The following is a 20795-nucleotide window of genomic DNA, read 5'->3' on the forward strand; positions in this document are numbered from 1 at the left end:
AGTTTTCTAAAAGCAACAACAGGTAACTAGAACAACATTTTTCAAACATCTCAGTATACTTGTAGTATGATTCAGTCTTCTGGCTCATGGAAAGGGCTGCAAAGACTCCTATCTCCAGAGTACGATCTGCTCCAACTGTCTCTTGGTTTATCGCTGCAAATGCTGCACTCACAACGTCTACTGCAAGGATTGTCAATGTGGCACCTACAGGCACAGCAATGCGTCTGAGGTCTTCCCTTGGTACCCATGAGGCCTCTGAGACCCCTCTCCCTGCCCACTTGGTCATAGAGTGGTTGCCTTTATCTTGAAGTATATAGATCGGAGGAAGGAAGTTGGAAATGTGACAGTCTTTCCTATTTCCCCTTTCAGCTCTATGGGCTTTTCAAGTCTCCGATTACTTTTCACTGGCTGTCACTTGGGAAAGCAGAATGTGTGCTCATTTGTGTGTACGTGGGTTTCTCTTTCTATGGGAAGGGCTGGTTCAGAGATGGAGGGAGATAAATGACCAGAGGGTGTTGCTCACAGCTCTGGTTCAAAAAACCCAAATTCCTGCTCTACTCTGCAAAGTTCCTCTGGGATGAAAAGATGGCTGAAAGAAAGAGCAACAGGTGCATCTCAACCCTGTAAAGTTAGGCTTGCCATATTTCAAACAGCTTTTTGGGCGGGGGTGTGTGTGCAAATTTATTGAGCTTCTTAAAGTTTTGCCCAAAGTTGTTGAGCTAATTTGAAGGAAAATTGCCAAAAACGACACTGCCAACGTGAGTTGCCATACATCCAGATTTCCCAGGACATTTTTACAATTTCCATCCGGACGCTGCTTCTGAGTACAGTATTCCGGATATGTCGGGGAAATTCTGGGCGTACGGCAACCCTAGTAAAGTGCATACCTGGGATGCTGGAAGGCTGGCCCTACCCTTGGGCAAAGTAAAGTGGCTGCCTCAGACGGCAGGTTTTGGGTGGACAACAAAGTGTTAGTTATTCACAGTGCTTTTTTCTGGAGATACTTAAGGGTAGATAGCAGTAGCACCTTTCCTCCCCAAATGTTAAAAGTGTGACACTTACTGCAACAACTTCATGGTGAGTACTGGCACCATTTTGACTCAACAAAAGCACTGATTTTTTAATTTGATATTGTTGTATTTTTAGTTCCAGAGAGGAGGAGAGATTGTTTTCTGTCTCAGCTGTCAAAATCACTTGCATATCATATACTTTGGCCACATCAACAGCACACGTTTAAAGCACTGTTATAACGCTTTAACAGTCATGGCTTCCAACACTGCAAGGAGTCCAGTGAACTGTAGTTTGCAAAGGATATTGAGAGCCTCTAGCACAGACTCAGCATCTGAATCGTTTCATCGGGTTCTGAGTCAATGAGGCTATGTGACCCAGTGCAGCACAGTGTGAGGTCTCTCTCCCCCCCCCCCCAATGTTCTACTCTGCTTCATGGTACACTTTTTATTACAATGGTACAGAAAGTTTTCCATGTGGCCTCCCACCCAGCCCCTACCCCAGGCCAGACTTGCTTGGCTTTGACAAGGCAAATGAATCAAATCATTCTCTAGTCTAGGCCCTTTTCACAAGCTTAGTTTAATTGCTCAAATGTTCACTGCTTTATAAACCATGCAGTGCATGCTTTCTCTAATGCAGCTTGATAAGTGAATGGCTATTTTCTTTGAATGGCTATTTTCTTTTTCCTCTTCATACACTATTTACCTAAGCTCGTGTTACAATTCCATGTGCTTTGCGCTGGTGAAGATGCTCGAAACCGGCAAAGGAGGAAGAACCAGCAGAGCTGGGCTTCTATCGTTGATGGGCTACTGCTGGTGCTGTACCAGAGGGGACATCATTGTTTTCCTGACCCAGTTACGGCAGTTGTCATGACATTTTACACCTTCCTTTCAGTGCCCGTCACTTATGAAGATCCTTTCCGGAGAAAACAACAACAAACAAAGACCCACAACCAGGTGCCAAAAGGAGTAGTTTAAATGTGGTCAGTAGAAATCTCTGCCTAGAAATACAACCAGGTATGAAAGGTACTTTCTTGGGCTCCATGATCACTGCAGATGGTGACAGCAGTCACGAAATTAAAAGATGACTGCTTCTTGGGAGAAAAGCGATGACAAACCTAGACAGCGTCTTAAAAACCAGAGTCATCACCTTGCTGACAAAGGTCTGTATAGTTAAAGGTATGGTTTTCCCAGTCATGATGTATGGAAGTGAGACCTGGACCATAAAGAAGGCTGATCGCCAAAGAATTGATGCTTTTGAATTCTGGTGCTGGAGGAGACTCTTGAAAGTCCCATGGACTGCAAGAAGATCAAACCTATCCATTCTTAAGGAAATCAGCCCTGAGTGCTCACTGGAAGGACAGATCCTGAAGCTGAGGCTCCAATACTTTGGCCACCTCATGAGAAGAGAAGACTCCCTGGAAAAGACCCTGGTGTTGGGAAAGATTGAGGGCACAAGAAGAAGGGGACGACAGAGGACGAGATGGTTGGACAGTGTTCTCGAAGCTACCAGCATGAGTTTGACCAAACTGCGGGAGGCAGTGGAAGACAGAAGTGCCTGGTGTGCTCTGGTCCAGGGCGTCATGAAGAGATGGACACGACTAAACAACAAAGGCTGGGCTGGATGAATCCGAAGCCGGAATTAAGATTGCCGGAAGAAATATCAACAACCTCAGATATGCAGATGACACAACCTTGATGGCAGAAAGTGAGGAGGAATTAAAGAACCTTTTATTGAGGGTGAAAGAGGAGAGTGCAAAATATGGTCTGAAGCTCAACATCAAAAAAACGAAGATCATGGCCACTGGTCCCATCACCTCCTGGCAAATAGAAGGGGAAGAAATGGAGGCAGTAAGAGATTTCACTTTCTTGGGCTTGGGTTGGGTTGGATGGTGTTCTTGAAGCTACCAGCATGAATTTGATCAAACTGCGGGAGGCAGTGGAGGACAGAAGTGCCTGGCGTGCTCTGGTCCATGGGGTCACGAAGAGTCGGACATGACTAAACGACTAAACAACAACTACAACAAACAACATGAAAGGTATCTGTAAAAGGAGTCAAATTTGAACACAGCACCAAGCCATATTGAGGACAACGTCTTTGGATGTACAATGCTGGTGGTCCCAGTGTGTTGCTTCAAGCATTGCTGTTAAGCCTTTGTTAATAATCCATCAGTTGTTTAACTGAATGGTTTTCTATTCTCTGTATCATGCGTTCCTCAGATCTGTCCTACCACATGCCATTAGCAAAACTGTGTGGGGTCTCTTTGTAATTGGTTTCACTGTTGCTCTTCAATCTTTATTTAGGGCTTTTTTAAAAGAGAAGAAGAAGCCTGGATAGCTCAGTTGGCTAGAACATGGTACTGGAAATGCCAAGGTTGCAGATTCGATGCCCTTATGGGACAGCTGCATATTCCTGCATTGAAGGGGGTTGGACTGGATGACCCTCAGGGTCCCTTCCAACTCTACAATTCTATGATTCTGTGAAGACTATAGGAATGGAAGAGCCCTCCTAGATTGGGACAATGGTCTATCTAGTCCCTCATCCTGTTCTCACAGTGTCCAACCAAATGCCTATGGGAAACCCTCAAGAAAAGCTTGAGCACGTAAGCACTCTCACCTCCTGCAGAATCCAGCAAGTGGTATTCGAAAGCATTACCGCCTTGGATAGTGGAGGTGGAACGTGGCCAGCATCTCCCTCTCGCATATCTCCAGAGCTCGTGGGCATCCAGTGAACCTGACTATTAGAAGATTCATGACAAGTAAGACAGCTCACCTTTGTGGTGGGCGGTGTTGTGGCCGGGCATCTGGGTCCTGGCGGTGACCCGGCTCGGGGATGGGGGATTGACGCCCCCTTTTGTGCCTGCCCCGGCCGCGTCATCCCCACTCAGCCAATCTGTGCCGGTGGGGGTGGCTGTGGGTGTTATAAACTGTGGCTCGGCCGGTGGCTTCCTTCTCTTGCCTCCTCGCTGGATCTCCCAGCCCACTCACTCTCTTTCTAAACTTTGGTATGCATGACCTCGCTACGGACAAATGTCAGCCGCCTTGTTGTTGGGGCCAGGTAGGAATTTTTCCACTTGGTAGATTGGCACCTGGCACTTGGTTTCCGCCTACCTTGTAGCGATCGTCACAACGTTGCAAGGTTAGGCATTGGGTAAGCCTTTGTTTAATGGAGGTGAGGTTGTAGCCTCCACCTGCCCCTCCTCATTAAGGGTACCCTGTTAAAGAGATCTGGTGGTGTGGTTCCTGTCTGAAGCCCAGGCATGGGCCAGGGTCATGCCACGACCCCAATGGGGACCCCTGGAGGTGCCCCTATTTGATGTAAGTCATAGGGCTCCCCCTTCTGGTGGTTTACTCTTAATTTGACTCCCTGCAGACGGGCGGGAGTCGAGATATAGCCTGGCTTCACCCAAAGCTTAAGCCAAATTGCTCACGTCTGTAACCAATAAAGTTGTGGCCTGTTTTAGCCCATACAGTGGTACCTCAGGTTAAGAACTTAATTCGTTCTGGAGATCTGTTCTTAACCTGAGGTACCACTTTAGCTAATGGGGCCTCCTGCCGCCACGGCACGATTTCTGTTCTCATCCTGAAGCAAAGTTCTCAAGCCAAGGTACTATTTCTGGGTTAGCGGAGTCTGTAACCTGAAGCGTCGGTAACCTGAAGTGTCTGTAACCCGAGGTACCACTGTAATTCTAAATACCTATGTCTGCATGCTTATTAATCACTGAGGAACTGCGGGGCATGGAGCTTTGGCACACAGCATGCAGTTAACCTATGGAACTCACTCCCACAAGGGGCAGCGATTTCCTCCAACCAAAGAGGAGCGGAGAGATTCAGGGAGGATCAAGCTATCGGTGGCCACAAACTACGACAGCAACAAACTCTGAATGCCCGTTGGCTTTAAAAGAGGACTAGACAAATTCACAGAGAGAGGGCTATCGATGGCTACCAGCCACAATGGCTCTGCTCTGGAGACCACAGGAGGGGAGAGTGCGCCTGTGGTTGCAGATTTTTGGCCTGTGCAAGAAGAGGATGCTAGGCTGGAAGGCTCACTGGTCTGATCCTGCAGGCTCTTCTTTCTTATGTTAAATAAATAATAAATACAATAAATAAACCTTGATTGTCACTACACCACCTGTGTGCAGTGAAATTAAACGAGCTCCACCCCATACACTCAGCCTTGTTTGTGCTCTGTGTGCTTGTTGGAAGTCAATTACACCACTATTTTTTCCCCCATTCAGCAGCCCACGGATAAAAACTGTTCTTTAACCTGTTGGTGCAGCTGAATATACTTCTGTATCTCCTGCCTGAAGGGAGGAGATTAAAGTAATGTTGGCCAGGGTGTGAGTCGTCCCTAAGAATTTCCCTCGCTCTCCTGAGGCAGCGGTTTTTCCGCGATGTCATCTAGCGAACTCTGGGGACAGCCCATGATGTCATGTGCTGTATTCGCCACCCTCTGTAGGGACTTCCTGTCCGTGGCTGTCAAACCAGCGTACCACACTGTAATACAGTATGAAAGGACACTTTCTATTGTGGCCCGGTAGAAGGAGATCATCAATTCTGGTTTGACATTGTTCTTTCTCAAGACCCTATGTTCCCATTTAAAGATGTATTTTATCTCAATGCATGCACTTCCAAATGCATTTTATCCTAAAATATGTATCTTTAAAAATACATTTTGGTATGGTGTTTTTGGGGTTCCTTTTTTTTTTTTTTTTTTAGAACAGTACCACAAAAGGAAGAGAGGAGTGAAGTGCAATGGATAATTAAGTTCTGAACCACACATTAGTTGAGGAGGTGCAGATTAGGTCACTTTGCAGAAATAAAACTCCTCAAGCATCCCTAATCATTGGCTGTCAGGAGTTCCCAGCTGCTTGGTTGGCCTCCCCTCTTGCCTCAGAAGCCCTCAGAGGGAGCTACTGCCTGGCAACTGCCAAGTGCCAGCGAGGGAAAGCTGCTCAGCCCCCACTCCCTTGCCTCAGGCTGTTGGAACTGCAGCAGCAAGGATCATTCGGTTTGTAACTGAAGGGTTAACCCTGTTGGTGTTAAAGTCAACTAGCCAAGAGGAGGAGGATGCTACTGAGCAAGCAGGCACAGTTGCATGATCTCTAGAGAGGTTACACATGCTATGATGTTGGGTTGAATGTATCCCCTATTACCGTATTTTTCACTCCATAAGACACACTTATTTCCTCCCCAAAAGTAAGGGGAAATGTCTCTGCGTCTTATGGAGCAAATGCATGGTCCCTGGAGCCGAATTGCCCAGGGGCAAAAAGCAGATCATGCTTTTGCTTTTTTTTTTTTTAAGAAAGAGGGAAGGAGTGTTGAAACAAAGCCGCTGAGCAGCTGATCGGCAAGGGATTGGGAGGGAGATAAGGGACTCTAGAGATAAAGGAGGCTGCCTGGGAGGGGGGGAGGTAAAAGCACATGGATCCTCAGGATTTTTGCCTTGGGTCACCCCAAATTCTCCATCAGATCACATAGCATGTCCATGGCTACAGCCTGCACCAACCCCCCCCCCCCCACGCACCCACTGTTTCATGGGGCCGCAATGGTGCAAAAACATGGTTACAAAGCACGGATCCACATGGATCCTCAGGATTTTTGCATTGGGCTACCCCAAATTCTCCATCAGATCACATATCATGTCTGTGGCCACAGCATGAACCACAAAAATCATACATTCACTGTTTCGTTCAGAATATTTTTGTTTTTTGTTTTCCTCCTCTAAAAACTAGGTGCGTCTTATGGTCAGGTGCATCTTATGGAGCGAAAAATACGGTATGTACAAGGAAAGAAAAAAACTCTAGGTTTCTTTCTGCTCAAATTATATACTGTTTTTGATCAGTTTCCTCAGTAAAGTGTTATCAGGATTTCTTTTCTCTCTGGGCACTGCCTGTGTTATTTAAGTAACTTTGCTAGCACAGAGGCCATCAGTGGGCTCTGCTGTCTACTAGGTGGAGGCTGAAGGGTCACAGGGAATGAAGGCAGGAAATTTCAGTGGATTAATCATGTGGACAGCATGTTTATTTCTCTCGCTTAAACTATGCCCAGTCTGTGTTGCATTGTGCAAATCTTTTGTAAGATGCCTTGAGAGCAGGATATACGTATTCTGAATCAGAGATGGGGAACCTGTGGCTCTCCTGATCTCATTGGACTGTAGCTCACATCTTCTCTGACCATTGGCCAGGTGGACGGGAGCTCCTGGAGGCTGGAATCCAACATCTGGGGGGGCTACAGGTTCCCCATCCATGGATGTAGCCAGGGGAGTGCAGGAGCGCACAGCTGCCCCCCCAAATCAAGTAAAGAAATAGAAATACTTAACTGACCAATTGTGTCGCAGATAACTTGGTTCTGCCCCATCCAACATAATGCCTGTCCCCCCCCCCCTAAAATAAATCCTGGCTATGCCCATGTCCTCATCCTCCCCTTTTTTTACATAAAAACCCCAAACAATTGCCTCGAGAATAAGACCAATTTGATAAGAGCATAACCAGTGTTATTCTTCCAGAAAAAGAGGGGCCAGAACTCACCATGAACGCCTCCCTTGTTCACTTATAATGGCAGTGGAACCCACCTGAGAAGTGCTGGAACTAAGTTCTAGCACGTTCTAGCTTAAAAAATGCTCTGGGCATAACCTTGTATTGCCTGCCTTGGAGCTCAGAGACAGGAAATGCCTAAAATTTCTGCATTAGACTTTTCTGTTGTCTTCATGCTGAGGTCCATCTCCTGGAACAGCTTAGGAGAAAACAGAACTCAACGGGACCAAATAATAATAATAATACAATAAATTTTTATTTATACCCCGCCCTCCCCGGCCAGAGCCAGGCTCAGGGCAGCTAACACCAATAAAATTACAATAAAACATAATGGGGCGGGGACACAAACAAACAAAAAAACCCCAGTTTAATAACATACTGGTTAAAATACAATTTAAAATGCAGACTCATTTTAATACTAGCTCATAAATCAAAACCATAAGGGGAGGGAAACATAAGGGTCAGACTGATTCCAAACCAAAGGCCAGGCAGAACAGCTGTGTCTTGCAGGCCCTGAGGAAAGAAGTCAAGTCCCGCAGGGCCCTAATCTCTTGTGACAGAGCGTTCCACCAAGCTGGGGCCAGTACTGAAAAGGCCCTGGCCCTAGTTGAGACCAATCTAACCTCCTTGCGGCTCGGGATCTCCAAAGTGTTGTTATTTGTGGACCTTAATGTCCTCCACAGGGCATACCAGGAGAGGCGGTCCCATAGGTACGAGAGTGACGAAATGTAGACAAAGCAGGCAAACCACCATGAAAGGTGGAAGAACAAATCTTGATGACTGCCTGCCACAAGATATAGCCAGGCTTTTGTCACAAACTCACAGAGGAAAGGCACAGAAGCTGCCTCTCCAAGCATCCTCTACCTGGGAGCGTCAGAGGAAGTTTCACAGCAGCACCTAAGTCCCGACTGGCTCTTGCCACCGCCACCCCAGGAGTAATTGTGCTGGATGCAGGAACAGGTTCATCAATCAATGGGGAACCAGGCCAACTCCTCATTGATTCCCAGGGCGCTTTATCTTGACTTGTGCTGCGCCTCAAATGCAATAATCCACGACTGCCTGACATTTCGAGGGGAGGAATCGGGTCTAACTGCAGGCAGGAGTGACAGAACCACCACAAGGCAGCATCAGAGCAGTGGCCTTTAAGATCCCAGCATTGGCCCCAGCCCAGCCTGTAATGAGATCAGCCGGAGAAAGAAGGGGGTTGATGTGGTTGAGACGTCCAGGCTCAGATGGGGCTCTTGCTCCTTTAAAAGCCACCCGATGAAAGGAGAGCATGGCAGCTCCATTGGCTGCAGCACCGAAATGTCTCAAACTGAGAACATGTGGCTGGCTGGGAGGGGGAACAAAAGGACCCCTGAGGCTAAGCAAAGTTAAATTAACAGATACCCGGGAGGAGGGCATCCTTAGCGTTGCGATCCTGGCTCCTCTGCTATGTCCTTCTGGCATTACCAGGTGAAGACTTTTAAAAAGAAAATTCTCCCAGGCCTTTCAAGAAACTTTGATCTTGGTGTTTCAAAATACTGTTTAAATGAGGTTTCTCTCTGCCAGCCCCGGTAAGCTGTAAAAAGTGCTCACTGCGATATATTTTTTAATGTTGCGATTTGTTGTTTTATGATACTGTGTCTTAGCATAGGCACATATACCGTATTTTTCGCTCTGTAGGACGCACTTTTCCCCCTTCAAAAATGAAGGGGAAATGTGTGTGCGTCCTATGGAGCGAAGAAGCCATAGCCCCGTGACCCTCTCCCAGCTGGAGAGGTGACGCGCGGCTATGGCAGGAGCCTCTATAGCCGCGTGTCACCTCTCCAGCCGGGAGAGCACATGCGGGGCTAAAGAAGCCATAGCCCCTCGACCCTCTCCCAGCTGGAGAGGTGAGGCGCGACTATGGCAGCAGCCTCTCCGCTGCGCCTTTCCGCTGCTCCCTGACCTGATCTTTGGGGCTGTTGGTGGGCTTACCCCTGCCAGCCCCAAAGAGCAGGTCGAAAGGAACCTGAAGCCTGGAGAGCGAGAGGGGTCGGTGCGCACCAACCCCTCTCACTCTCCAGGCTTCCAAGGTAGCCGCCTGAACGGCCTTAAACGGCACCTTGTTTTAGAGCGGGAAAACAAGAGGGGGGGAAATTCTCCCCCTCTCTGCACAGCGCCTCCTGCCGCTTCGCTGAAGGGGCGCTGGGCAGAGAGGGGGAGATATTTTTTTTCTGGTTCTCCCCCCTCTAAAACAAGGTGCGTCCTATTGTCCGGTGCATCCTATGGTGCGAAAAATACGGTAATTGTAGAAATGGAAAGAACCACAAGGGTTCTCTAGTCAAATCCCCTGCAATGCAGGATTTATTTATTTTTGCCCCATGAGGGACTTGAACCCACGACCCTGAGATTAAGAGTCTCATGCTTCTACCGACTGAGCTAGCATGAGGCTCTTAAACTCAGGGTCATGAGTTCGAGTTCCACATTGGGAAAACATTTTTGCAATGCATGGGGTTGGACTAGATGACCCTCAAGGTCCCTTCCAGCTCTATAATTCTATGATAGTTTTATGTCTGTGAGCAATGTTATTTAGCAATGTTATAACTACTTCGAAGGAGAGCCAGATGGACAGAAAACCTGGCAAGGGGCGGACTTCATTTGCTTATGTAAGCAAGGTTATTTATTTATTGTAACGTTTCCATCCCACTTTTTCTCTACAGAGCTCAAGGAAGCACAAACATTTCTCCTCCCTCTCTCTGTTCTATTCTCACAACAACCCTGTGAGGTCCTAGTCCAAAATTCTAACCATTAGGCCACGCTGGTTTTCATTATCATTAGTCCGCAGTTCCACATGAGACTAGAAAAGGTACAAAGCATGGTATTACGTACAAAATCCATTGTCGCAAGACTCCCAGCTTTCGATTGTTTTAAGCTAGCCGCTTAGCTGCCAGCCCCTATGGATTGGAAGAGAGGCTTGGTAGAATGCAAATCTGCTAAATGCAAAAAGCCCAATGGGCAGCTGACTGTTTTCGGTTGCTCAGGGGAAGGGGTGGAGTTTCAGTGCTTTGTGCTGTTCCTCGGTCCCTCCCTGTGACTAGCAGAAACAGAATACATTATGCAAAATAAGAAAAAAGCATGCAAATATGCAAAATCTGCATTATGCATGCAGGTGGCTGTATCCCTATCCATGGCACAGTATTCCGATTTCTTATGTATAAAGTTGATGCACCACTGTGATCCACAGCAAGCGTTTAAAGCACATACGATGCACAGTTACAGTGCATGACTTCCCACAATTCTCAGCTCCCTTAACAGGCGGCAGTTCCCATGATTCTTTGGGGGAAGTCATGTGCTTTAAATGCATGGAGTAGATTGCGCAGGACTGTGCTATGATCAACAATATTTTCATTAACAGAAAGACTGCCTCACAGAAAGTATCTGTGGCATCCAAAAATGTCTGCCTATCTAGCAGGTGCAGCCAGGCATGAAACAAATCCAGCTATCAGTCACATGTTCCCACCCATCCCTCAAGGTCCACCCCATCCAATGACAGTGTCCTGCTATGCTATGCTTCCCATTGGCTATGCTAGATGCAGCCCTCATGGCTGAAGTACTACCACAAAAAGGGAGCAAAGGATAATACAGTGGTACCTCTAGATGCGAACGGGATCCGTTCCGGAGCCCCGTTTGCATCTAGAAGCAAATGTAACTTGTGTCCGCGTGTCTGCGTGTGCGCGGGTCACGTTCGGTGCTTCTGCGCATGCGTGTGACATCATTTTGAGCGTCTGCGCATGCGCAAGTGGCGAAACCTGGAAGTAACGCGCTCCGTTACTTCCGGGTTGCCGCGGAGCGCAACTCGAACGTGCTCATCCCGAAGCACGTTCAACCCGAGGTATGACTGTAGAATTGTAGCATTGGAAGGTCCAGCCCCCTGCAAGGCAGGAATATTTTGCCCAATGCAGGACTCGAACCCACAACCCTGAGATTAAGAGCCTCATGATCTGCCAGCTGAGCTATAGCTGCAAGCACCACGCCAAGAGCCTTGGAAACAGGAAGCCCATGTCTGCAATCTGTTTACATCAGCAAACCTCTCAGAATCCTTTCTTGAGAAGCCACTTTTGGGAGAGAGATGAATAACAGGAAAAGCCACTTTGGGGAAGGGGGCAAACCACATTAAAAGGCAGGTGAAATTATTTAGAGTGTGTTAGCCAGATCAACTGAAGTAAAGGGTGCAGACTGGAGCATCAGCCTCAGCAAGAAAAGCATCTATGTTCTGAGTATGGTATTTATTTGTTTAAATTAAACGTTTTATTATCTAAGCTGTAATAAGGGCCCCCAAGGTGGATGCACAAAAAGAAAACAGAGACGGAAAATGCAGTTTAAATTAACAAAACTAAACACTAAAACCCAGAAAGAACAAAAAGGTGGTTTTACTCAGGAGAGATTTATTTAAATTAATGGACCGTCATCCTGTTCACTCATTTTAATAAGGAGATGGTGGTCGGTGGGGCTGCACTGATCTCTTGGCTTCCGAACACCTCACATCTCTGCCGCTGACTGAGAGGGGAACGGGCAAAGCAGAGGGGATTTTGGCACAGTGCAGCTGCAGTGCTAGAAGTGCCTGATCGGCCGTTACCGGGTGGTGGAGCAACTGTGCTCGCAGGCGAGACACTAAATAGATCCTCAGGGTTAGTTAGTCAAGCATGGATGAATGGGTTGAAAATGAAGAGCAACCTACCTCCTCGGCCCTCGCTGTCTGCTGGCTTCACTTGGATTGGGCGGTTCATCTGTCAAACAAAACACAGGCAGCCTTGGTTAGAGTCTAGCCATCCAGTACTCCTCAGATCAGCTTAGCTGGTTAGTCAGAAGCCTAGTGATTCGGCGGAAGAAATCAGAGGATGCTCAAAATGAAAGGGATGGGAGGTTGCCTGCTCTCGGTGGGGTTACAGTCCCTGCAAAGGAGAAGGCACACAGCTTGTCTCTTGAGGCTCAGGTGGTCTCAGTGGCACAGAGCGTCTTCTATCAGCTTGGGCTGGTGGCCCAGCTGCACCCCTGTGTGGGCAAGGGTAGCCTAACAACTGTTGACTATGCTCTAGTAGTCTCTAGGTTAGATTACTGCAATGCATTATACACAGTGCTGCCTCTAAAGACCATTTGGAAACTTCAGCTGATGCAGAATTCGGCAACCAGGTTGTTTACTGGGGCAAGATGGTTTGATGATACAGTGGTACCTCGGGTTACATACGCTTCAGGTTACATGCGCTTCAGGTTACACATTCCGCTAACCCAGAAATAGTGCTTCAGGTTAAGAACTTTGCTTCAGGATAAGAACAGAAATCGGGCTCCGGCAGCGTGGCAGCAGCAGGAGGCCCGATTAGCTAAAGTGGTGCTTCAGGTTAAGAAAAGTTTCAGGTTAAGAACGGACCTCCGGAACGAATTAAGTACTTAACCCAAGGTACCACTGTACTACACTGATCCTGGTGTGACTGCGCTGGCTGCCGATTAGTTTCTGGTCCCAATTCAAAGTGCTGGTTTTCACTTATAAAGCCTTACACTGCTCAGGATCACAATACCTCAAGGACCACCTCTTCCCATAGAGCCAGCCTGGACCCTGTGATCACCACCTGAGGCCATTCTTTGTGCCTCGAGAGGTTTCTCGAGAGTCAATGGAGTGTGCCTCTGGGGGTGAAGTCAAACCGCTGTGTTAGCAGCAATGAAGTGACCTCCCTGGGGCGCAAGCCTGGATAGTGTGTATGGAGGTCCTGGGCTATTCAGACAACAAGACCCACCCCCCTCGGCCTTGCTGACGTGGTCCAAAGGAAAGCAGAGCAAACAGTTTGGCGGCAGCTGTTGCCAGAAGGAGGCATACAAGGTGCCGTCAAACAGCCTTAGGAACTCCACTCCAGGTACCTTTCGCTCTATAAGACGCACTTTTCCCCTCCTAAAAAGTAAGGGGAAATGTATGTGTGTCTTATGGAGCGAATGCAGGCTGCGCAGCTATCGCTGAAGCCAGAAGAGCAAGAGGGATCAATCCCTCTTTCTCTCCTGGCTTTGCTTCGCTGGAGAGGCGCTGCACAGCTTTCCCTCTCTGCGCAGCACCCCTTCAGCGAAGTGGGAGGAGAAAGGGAGCCCCTTCCGTTTCTCCTCCCGCTTTGCTGGAGAGGCACCGCGCAGAGAGGGAGAGAACATTTTTTTCCTTGTTCTCCTCCTCTAAAACTAGGTGCGTCTTATGGTCGGGTGCGTCTTATAGAGCGAAAAATACAGTATGTGTAGGGTTTACTCTTTCGCCTTTTCTTCTCCTGAAGATATCCCACAATGGAGGATCAGAGTTTTCCTTCTCCTACATGGGTTACCTTCTCAGGTTGATGAACCCCATCCATCCCTCATTTTTCTCTACGGCACTTGCGGTATCTGCCTTCTTGACCGTCGGATGGTCTCATCTGCTCCATCCGCAGGAGCCTGCCTTTGCATGTACGCAGATATCATTATCACAGCAGCAGCAGCCATAGATGGGAACTACAGAGTTACGTGGAGTGGGGAAAATGGAGCGGTGTATTCGGGGAAAGGGCATGGGTGCCTAGCTGGAATGCCGAACAGCATGACACCACTGCAACGGCTTGTTGCAGGCTCCCACTTGTCCATTCTAAGCCGCAGACTAAGGAGACAGGATTGCAGCGAACGGAAAAAAGAGGAATGCAGCAGTTACATCGGCAAACGAGGAGTAACAGGAATGCCTGCACAAGTCCCCAGGGCACCACAGCACACCAACAGTATTGTTTCCAAAGTCTTCTCCATCGCTCTGGATTTTCCAAAACGGCTGCAGCCCTCCTTCCTTGCCTCCCAGAGCCACCTGACCACTTTCCTCCTGCCAATCAATCTTGCTAATTGATTTGCGTATTAGGAGAAGTTGTTGATGCCATTTGATGGCTATTAAAGTCGATTAAAGCTCCTTTGCCTCATCAGGATGACAGATGAAAGGATGCTGATGTATCCAATCATTCATCTCCACACCCCCACCCCTGAATGCCTCGCTGGACAGGCGGGGGGGCACACAAATATCGCAACTGCATACATCCCCAACTTGCAGAGCTTTCTGCAGGGGAACCTCTGCAGGGAAAAGCTGCAAGTCATCTGGATCGGCCATTCTGAAGATTCAGATGCCATTTGAATCTTCCAGGGGACCAGGAACTCAACCACGTGTATAGCTTCTGTTTGCCTTGGGATTTCCAAGTGAGCATGCAAAGGTAAATTTGTGATAAGACAGCCACAGCATCTAGAAACCAGGAACTATTGGCAGTAAAAGGATGTTTGTTCTCCTTCCTTAAGAGGTCCCTATAGCTAAATCAATTCTTCTGTTTGCTTGTTTATGCAATGCAACCATGAGCCATAAATGGCATAGTGCCTGGACACAGCCTGGTTTGGTTCTTCCGCCGATTCCTGGTCCACACATACGTCAGATGTAAGAAATCCTCGTCTGTACACAGAGTTAGGCCTCATTTTAGGGGGTAAAACTTAATTTTTGCAAATTTCTTCTTAAAAATATGGTTTAGGGTGTGAGGAATACAAAACTGCTATTATTTTGTGACTGGACAACATTTAACTTGGTAAGTCTAAGTCTGATGAAGAAATAACTTCTGAAAATGTCAGGTAATGCCTAATAATAATAATAATAATAATAATAATAATAATAATTGCAATTACTTCATGATCATTCTTAACGATTTCTATGCAACTTGACACATGTTTTACTTACTAGGCATAACTAAATTATATTAATTGAACCCAAATATCTTTTGGATTCCCAAGTCATGTTGCAACATTTGGGAACCCTTCATTTTTGGGATGTGAAAGTTGCAAAATTCAACATGCCCACAGTGATCAATAATGGGTAACACAGATCACACCCGCGATGCACGTTTAAAGCACTTTCATACCACTTCAAGGGCCACGGCTTCCTCCCAAAGAATCCTGGGAACTGAGATTCCTGAGGAACTGAGGTTGCTGAGGATGCTGAAAGTTGTTAGGAGACTCTTAATGAACTACACTTCCCAGGATCCTTTGTGTGTGTGTGGGGGGGAGCTATGACTCTTGAAGTGGTATGAAAAGCTTTAAATGTTATGGTTAGGATGTGATCCGAGTGATCCTTGCACTACGGAACCGTCTAGTATAGAGCCCATATTTGGGGACGAGGTTTGTGAATGTGCGAGGTTTGTTTACAGTGTCACCCATCCTATGCTTAGGAAACTTGTGGGGCTTGAGGTCTTTAAAAACAAGGATAAAAATAAAAGACCAAGAAAGAAAAGGTGAAATCTGGCTATCGTCTCCAGCATTTACAGAATGAATCAAGGCAGGGCAACTTGGAAGTCTCGCTGTGTTCCTTTCCCAGCTTGTTTAGGATTGCAGCCTTAACATAGCTTTTCTGGCTGGGATTTGGGCAGGCTGTGGCAGTGCTAAATTAACATCTCTACTTCTTGCTTTCTTGATAGCAATATATTTAACAGAATATATTTTCTGCTGTTGGCAGTGTTCTTTTCTCATGTGATTTTTTTTTTAAAAAAAACTGTTGAATACTGTTAGACCCTGCCCTGAGGGTCTATGCACACACACACACACACACACACACACACACACACACACAAACACATGTTGGGTTGAGCTAATGATCCTTAATGAAATAAACAGGTATTAATTTAGGGAGGTCACCTTTTTGGCTCCACTGGCCACAGCACTCTCAGGTTCGGCCCTGAGGCATAGCTGTCAACTTTCCCCTTTTCTTGCGAGGAATCCTATTCGGAATAAGGGAATTTTTCTTTTAAAAGGGAAAATGTAGACAGCTATGCCCTAAGGACCAAATTTGACAGGTGAGTGGGGGCAATCATATGTTGTCATTATGATATCAAATGACTGATAGGTGGGGAGATCTCCCCACACTCCCCCCTATAGCTCAGATGTTGGAGATTTAAAGGGGCGCACAGGGAAACTTCCAAAGGGTTTAAGACAGCTCAATCGTGCCTGTATCAGACCCCAAACTGCTTCCCAGCTGCTTAAAGAAGTGGTGGGGAGGCTGCTTCAAATAGCACTTTTGCAAAGCGTTTTAAGACAGAATCTACACTCTTGTTGGGAGCAAGAAAACTGTCTTAAAGCTGCAAAGCACTCTTTGAAGCAGCTCCCCTCCTTGTGGTGTTTAGGCTGCTTCAAACAGTGCTTTGCAGCTTTCAGCCAGTGCCTGCACTTCTGTCTGAGCCTATGGAGACTCAGATAAGAGTGCAGAGATGGACTTAAAGCGCTTTGCAAAAGCACCCTTAGAAACAGGCTCCCTGCTCCTTTAAGTGAGTGAATGGGCAGCAGTGGAGGTGGAAGAGTCCTCCCCACACACTGCCACCATACACTGCTCCCTTAAAGGGGCGGGGCATCTTCAAAGGGCACCTTTGTTCTGCTTCTCCTCTAAATGGGTGGGCGATAGCAGTGAGTGGCGGGGATAAGGTAGCCCCCCACTCCCTTGCCACCCCCTCTTGTTTAAAGGAGAAGGGAACAGGCTTTAATCCTCACACTGGTGACTAGAGAGGAAATCCTGCTGACATCTGTTGATGGGCAGGTGGGCCTGTTTCTTCAGGAAACTGGACTCGTGGGTCAAACTGGACTGTCTGGCGGGCAAAGAACGGCTTGTGGGTAGAGGCACCCCACCCCATATTTAGGGCTATTAGGGCTCATTCTCAGGGACACGGGTGGTGCTGTGGTTTAAACCATGGAGCGTAGGACTTGCTTATCAGAAGGTCGGCGGTTCGAATCCCTGCGACGGGGTGAGCTCCCGTTGCTCGGTCCCAGCTCCTGCCAACCTGGCAGTTCAAAAGCACATTAAAGTGCAAGTAGATAAATAGGTACTGCTCTGGTGGGAAGGAAAACGGCATTTCCATGAGCTGCTCTGGTTCGCCAGAAGCGGCTTAGTCATGCTGGCCACATAACCTGGAAGCTGTACGTCGGATCCCTCGGCCAATAAAGCAAGATGAGCGCTGCAACCCCAGAGTGGGCCACGACTGGACCTAATGGTCAGGGGTCCCTTTACCTTTACCTTTAGGGCTCGTTCTAAACAAGACACATGCATGACCTCTGCCAAAACTGCTATACAAGTGAGGCTGGCAACAAAACGTTGCAGCGTGGAGTTACCCAGTTCATTGTTTCTGCCAGTCAGCAAGCCACACCCTCTTCCAGAGTCCCCTATTGTGCCACTACCCCAGTTTTCTGCCCCCCACCCGCCACAACAGATGCACAACATTTCAGGCCACTGAGCATGCTCAGTCTTAATTCGGCTGTTCTGGGACTTTCTCCCCATGCCACTTTGCAGGTTTTTTGTTTCTGTAGTTTAGCAAACTTTGGGGTTTCCCAGGCTATGCCGATACCCCCCTCTTGTTTCTCAGTGGCCCCGTTCTGGCTGCAGTTCTGTTGGCACACCTCACCTGAGCTTGCCATTGAGGGGTTAATTGTTCCTGAAGGAACAAAGAAGGAGCGAAGCCCAGGATAGCAAGTGGAGACCAACTTGCCCCACTCCCCAGTAACTACTGGCTCTTAACACCCTGTGTCCCTGCGCACTGGGATGGCGGGCAAACCGACCAACAGAGGCAGTCGCCGCAAAGTTTGCTGCAAACTTCTCGTCCACCGGAGACCAATGACAAATATTTCCTTTCAATTACCCCTGGTTCATAAAGCTAATGCTTGTTCCAAGCGACGGGCCGTATCTATCATTTTGCGGCCTGCCTCCTCACTACATTAGTTTTATGGCCCTGTGCCTGCGATGGGCACGTCGGATCCTGCCAGCGATAAGACGAGCAAATTAGTCAAACTGACACCGAGGGGAGTTTTTACGAGGACGGGCTCCAGCCTGTCTCGTGCCTCCGCTGCTCCTCGGCCAGGGAGCATTCAGAGTGCTAAGGTGGCCCCACTCATACTGGGGGGGGGTGTCCCTGCATCACCCCTCCCTCCGGCCACCGACCGGCACTCGTGTGTTTGTGTGTGGCAAGATTATATGTCAAGCCCTCTCCCCATGTCAGGGAGGAAAAGGACACTTTTACACACCCAGGCAGCGTAATGGATGAGTATTTCCTGGGAAGCAGTCGAGAAAGAAATGAACTCATCAAGACCCATTATGTAGAGGTCAGGGCATGCAAAACACTGACCTGGAATCGCCATAAGAATCTGGGGTGTGAAAACAACCAACAAAAACACACACACTTGCCCCCCACCACACCCCAAGATCTGTTAAAGGTGGGGGGTGGGACAAGATTTTCAGAGGTGAGGCCACACTGAAAACAGATTTCTAGTTTTTCTCACCGTGAGACCAGAATAATATTAAATGTCCCCAAACTTTTTTTTTATACCTGCGCAATATCATCAGGGCAGCCTGGTGAGCCCAAAGGATATTGCCATGTTTTGTACCAAGAGTCAAGTAAACACAAGAGTAATTTAATTTCCCACCTCAATTTCCATTTCTTTCATTCCTTCTGAAAAAAATTTAAAAGCCTAAACCAAAAACATACAAACTGTAGACACCCCCCCCCCGCTATCTTTTGAAAAACTTACAAAAACAACATTTTGGCATCTCAAGCTAGAAAAGGCTCTGGTTTACCAAGCCCAGCTTAGCCCCCTAGTTCTGGCGATCAGTAAGGCCTACTGGCCAGTACAAAACCCACTGCTTCAGGGTGTGCTCTTCCCCATCATGTACCAGTAGTGTGCTATTTTCTTGAAAGGGAGGTCATTAGCATCCCTCATGCAATGGCAGTAGGTGGTGCCCATGGGTGTAGCATAGGGAGGGTCAGAGGGCCGTAGCCCTGGGTGCATTTAGAGGGAGCACGAGCCAGGCGCCCACACACGGGGATCCCTGCCTGCCACTGGAGTCTCTGGGCCCCAGAGCTTGGCCTTGCCTTGCCGCTGTGCCCCTGGCCCCCTCGCTGAATGGCTGCCCCACCAGGGTTGGGGGGAATGTGCTTGCCAAGGGCAATGTTGGATTGCTGGGCTCTCCCTTGTGTGGGTGGGTGGGTGGGCCGGCTGGCCCATGAACCCTCTGTGTGCCCAGCAGCGGCAAGCAGCAGGCTAGCACAGTGGGGGTTTTGCCTGGTGCATGTGCCTATGTGTACATGCGTGCCCTGGGCACCAGCAAAGGACGCCACACCACTGAGCCAAGGAAGCAATGCCTAGTGGTGGTGCCAGAACCAATGACAGGCAGAGCCAACTGGATATAGTTTTGCCCCCCTCAATCCTCCTCCCTGCTGAGTTCTGCAAGGAGCAACATTGAGACTCAGGGGGAGGAAGATGGAAGTCATGGCCACCCCTTGGACTGGTTGCAAGTCAGGCAAGCAAGGGCTGGCTGAGGGCAGGCTGACGTTGGTAAGGTGATGTCTCATTCACCCCAATTCACCTCATTCACCCTCCACCACCCTCATGGTCTCAACCCCTTCCTGTTCTATAACTGCCCTGAGTTGGTGCCCCACATAAAGTTAGGCCCAGTGAGATTTTCTTTCCCCTGTCACAGTGCAGGCCTGTCTGTTAGGGTGAGTTGAGAGCTGCCTCATCACCCCCAATGTGCACTCAGTCAACCCCAGCTGGACAGAGGGGTGCAGCATCCTTAGACCTAGTTGGCTGTGCCTGTAATTGTCTCTGGTGCAACTTACTTTTTGGGCTCCCTGCTTCCCACTCCATCAGCCTCAATGGAGACCAGGCAAAACTGCCTGTCAGCAAAAGATGTCAAGAGAGGGGGCAGCCCCTCTTGTGGTTCAAGCTATATGTGTGTGCTTGGGGAAGGGGGAGGGCAAAACCCCTACCTGGGATCTCCCCCACCCTCTCCCTGGCACACTTATGCAAGTGGAGCACCATGTGGAGATGTAGCTAATGGTTAATCAGTAATAATTATTTCTCTCTGTGTTTGTTTCTCCAGCTCTTGTGTTCCCAGAGGATATTTTCCAAATCCTGTTGACAGAGATTACATTGGCAGCAAGATATAGTCCCCAGGAGGATGAGGCAGCCCGGCAGCCCTTTAGCAACACAAGACAGCACACTAAAGCACAGGGAGAATTCAGGTCTGCAAATCAGGATATATCCTACCACTGCTTTATATGGAGAAAAGCGATTGGTCCAGTTAGAGTTAGCTTCTATGTGACTGCACTTATGGCCACAACAAGAGACTCACACTGTTCTCTTTTCCCAACACCATTCTGTCTTTTAAAAGATTTAACATAGGCAATGCAAACACTCTACAAGATGAAGATATATGAAGAAGCTGTGTAATCTTCTTTTTAAA

General features: G+C 48.1%; 1 protein-coding gene and 1 non-coding gene across 11 annotated transcripts in view; both read right to left on the reverse strand.

Annotated features, from left to right (window-relative positions):
* Positions 1-20795, reverse strand: part of CELF6 (CUGBP Elav-like family member 6) — a 196493-nt gene that overhangs the window by 54595 nt on the left and 121103 nt on the right. For all 10 annotated transcript variants that reach the window (XR_003703713.2, XM_028706974.2, XM_028706970.2 and 7 more), the window contains one exon: positions 12246-12294. Coding sequence is in view for 9 of the 10 variants with exons in the window: in XM_028706974.2 (XP_028562807.1) it covers positions 12246-12294 (49 nt within the window). In the remaining variant the exon portion in view is untranslated. The remainder of the gene's footprint in view (positions 1-12245; positions 12295-20795) is intronic.
* Positions 9883-9958, reverse strand: TRNAK-CUU (transfer RNA lysine (anticodon CUU)). The gene has a single exon. It is a non-coding gene; the product is annotated as a tRNA-Lys (tRNA).

This window comes from Podarcis muralis, chromosome 14 (assembly GCF_964188315.1).
Source record: "Podarcis muralis chromosome 14, rPodMur119.hap1.1, whole genome shotgun sequence".
NCBI classification, from domain to species: Eukaryota; Metazoa; Chordata; class Lepidosauria; order Squamata; family Lacertidae; genus Podarcis; species Podarcis muralis.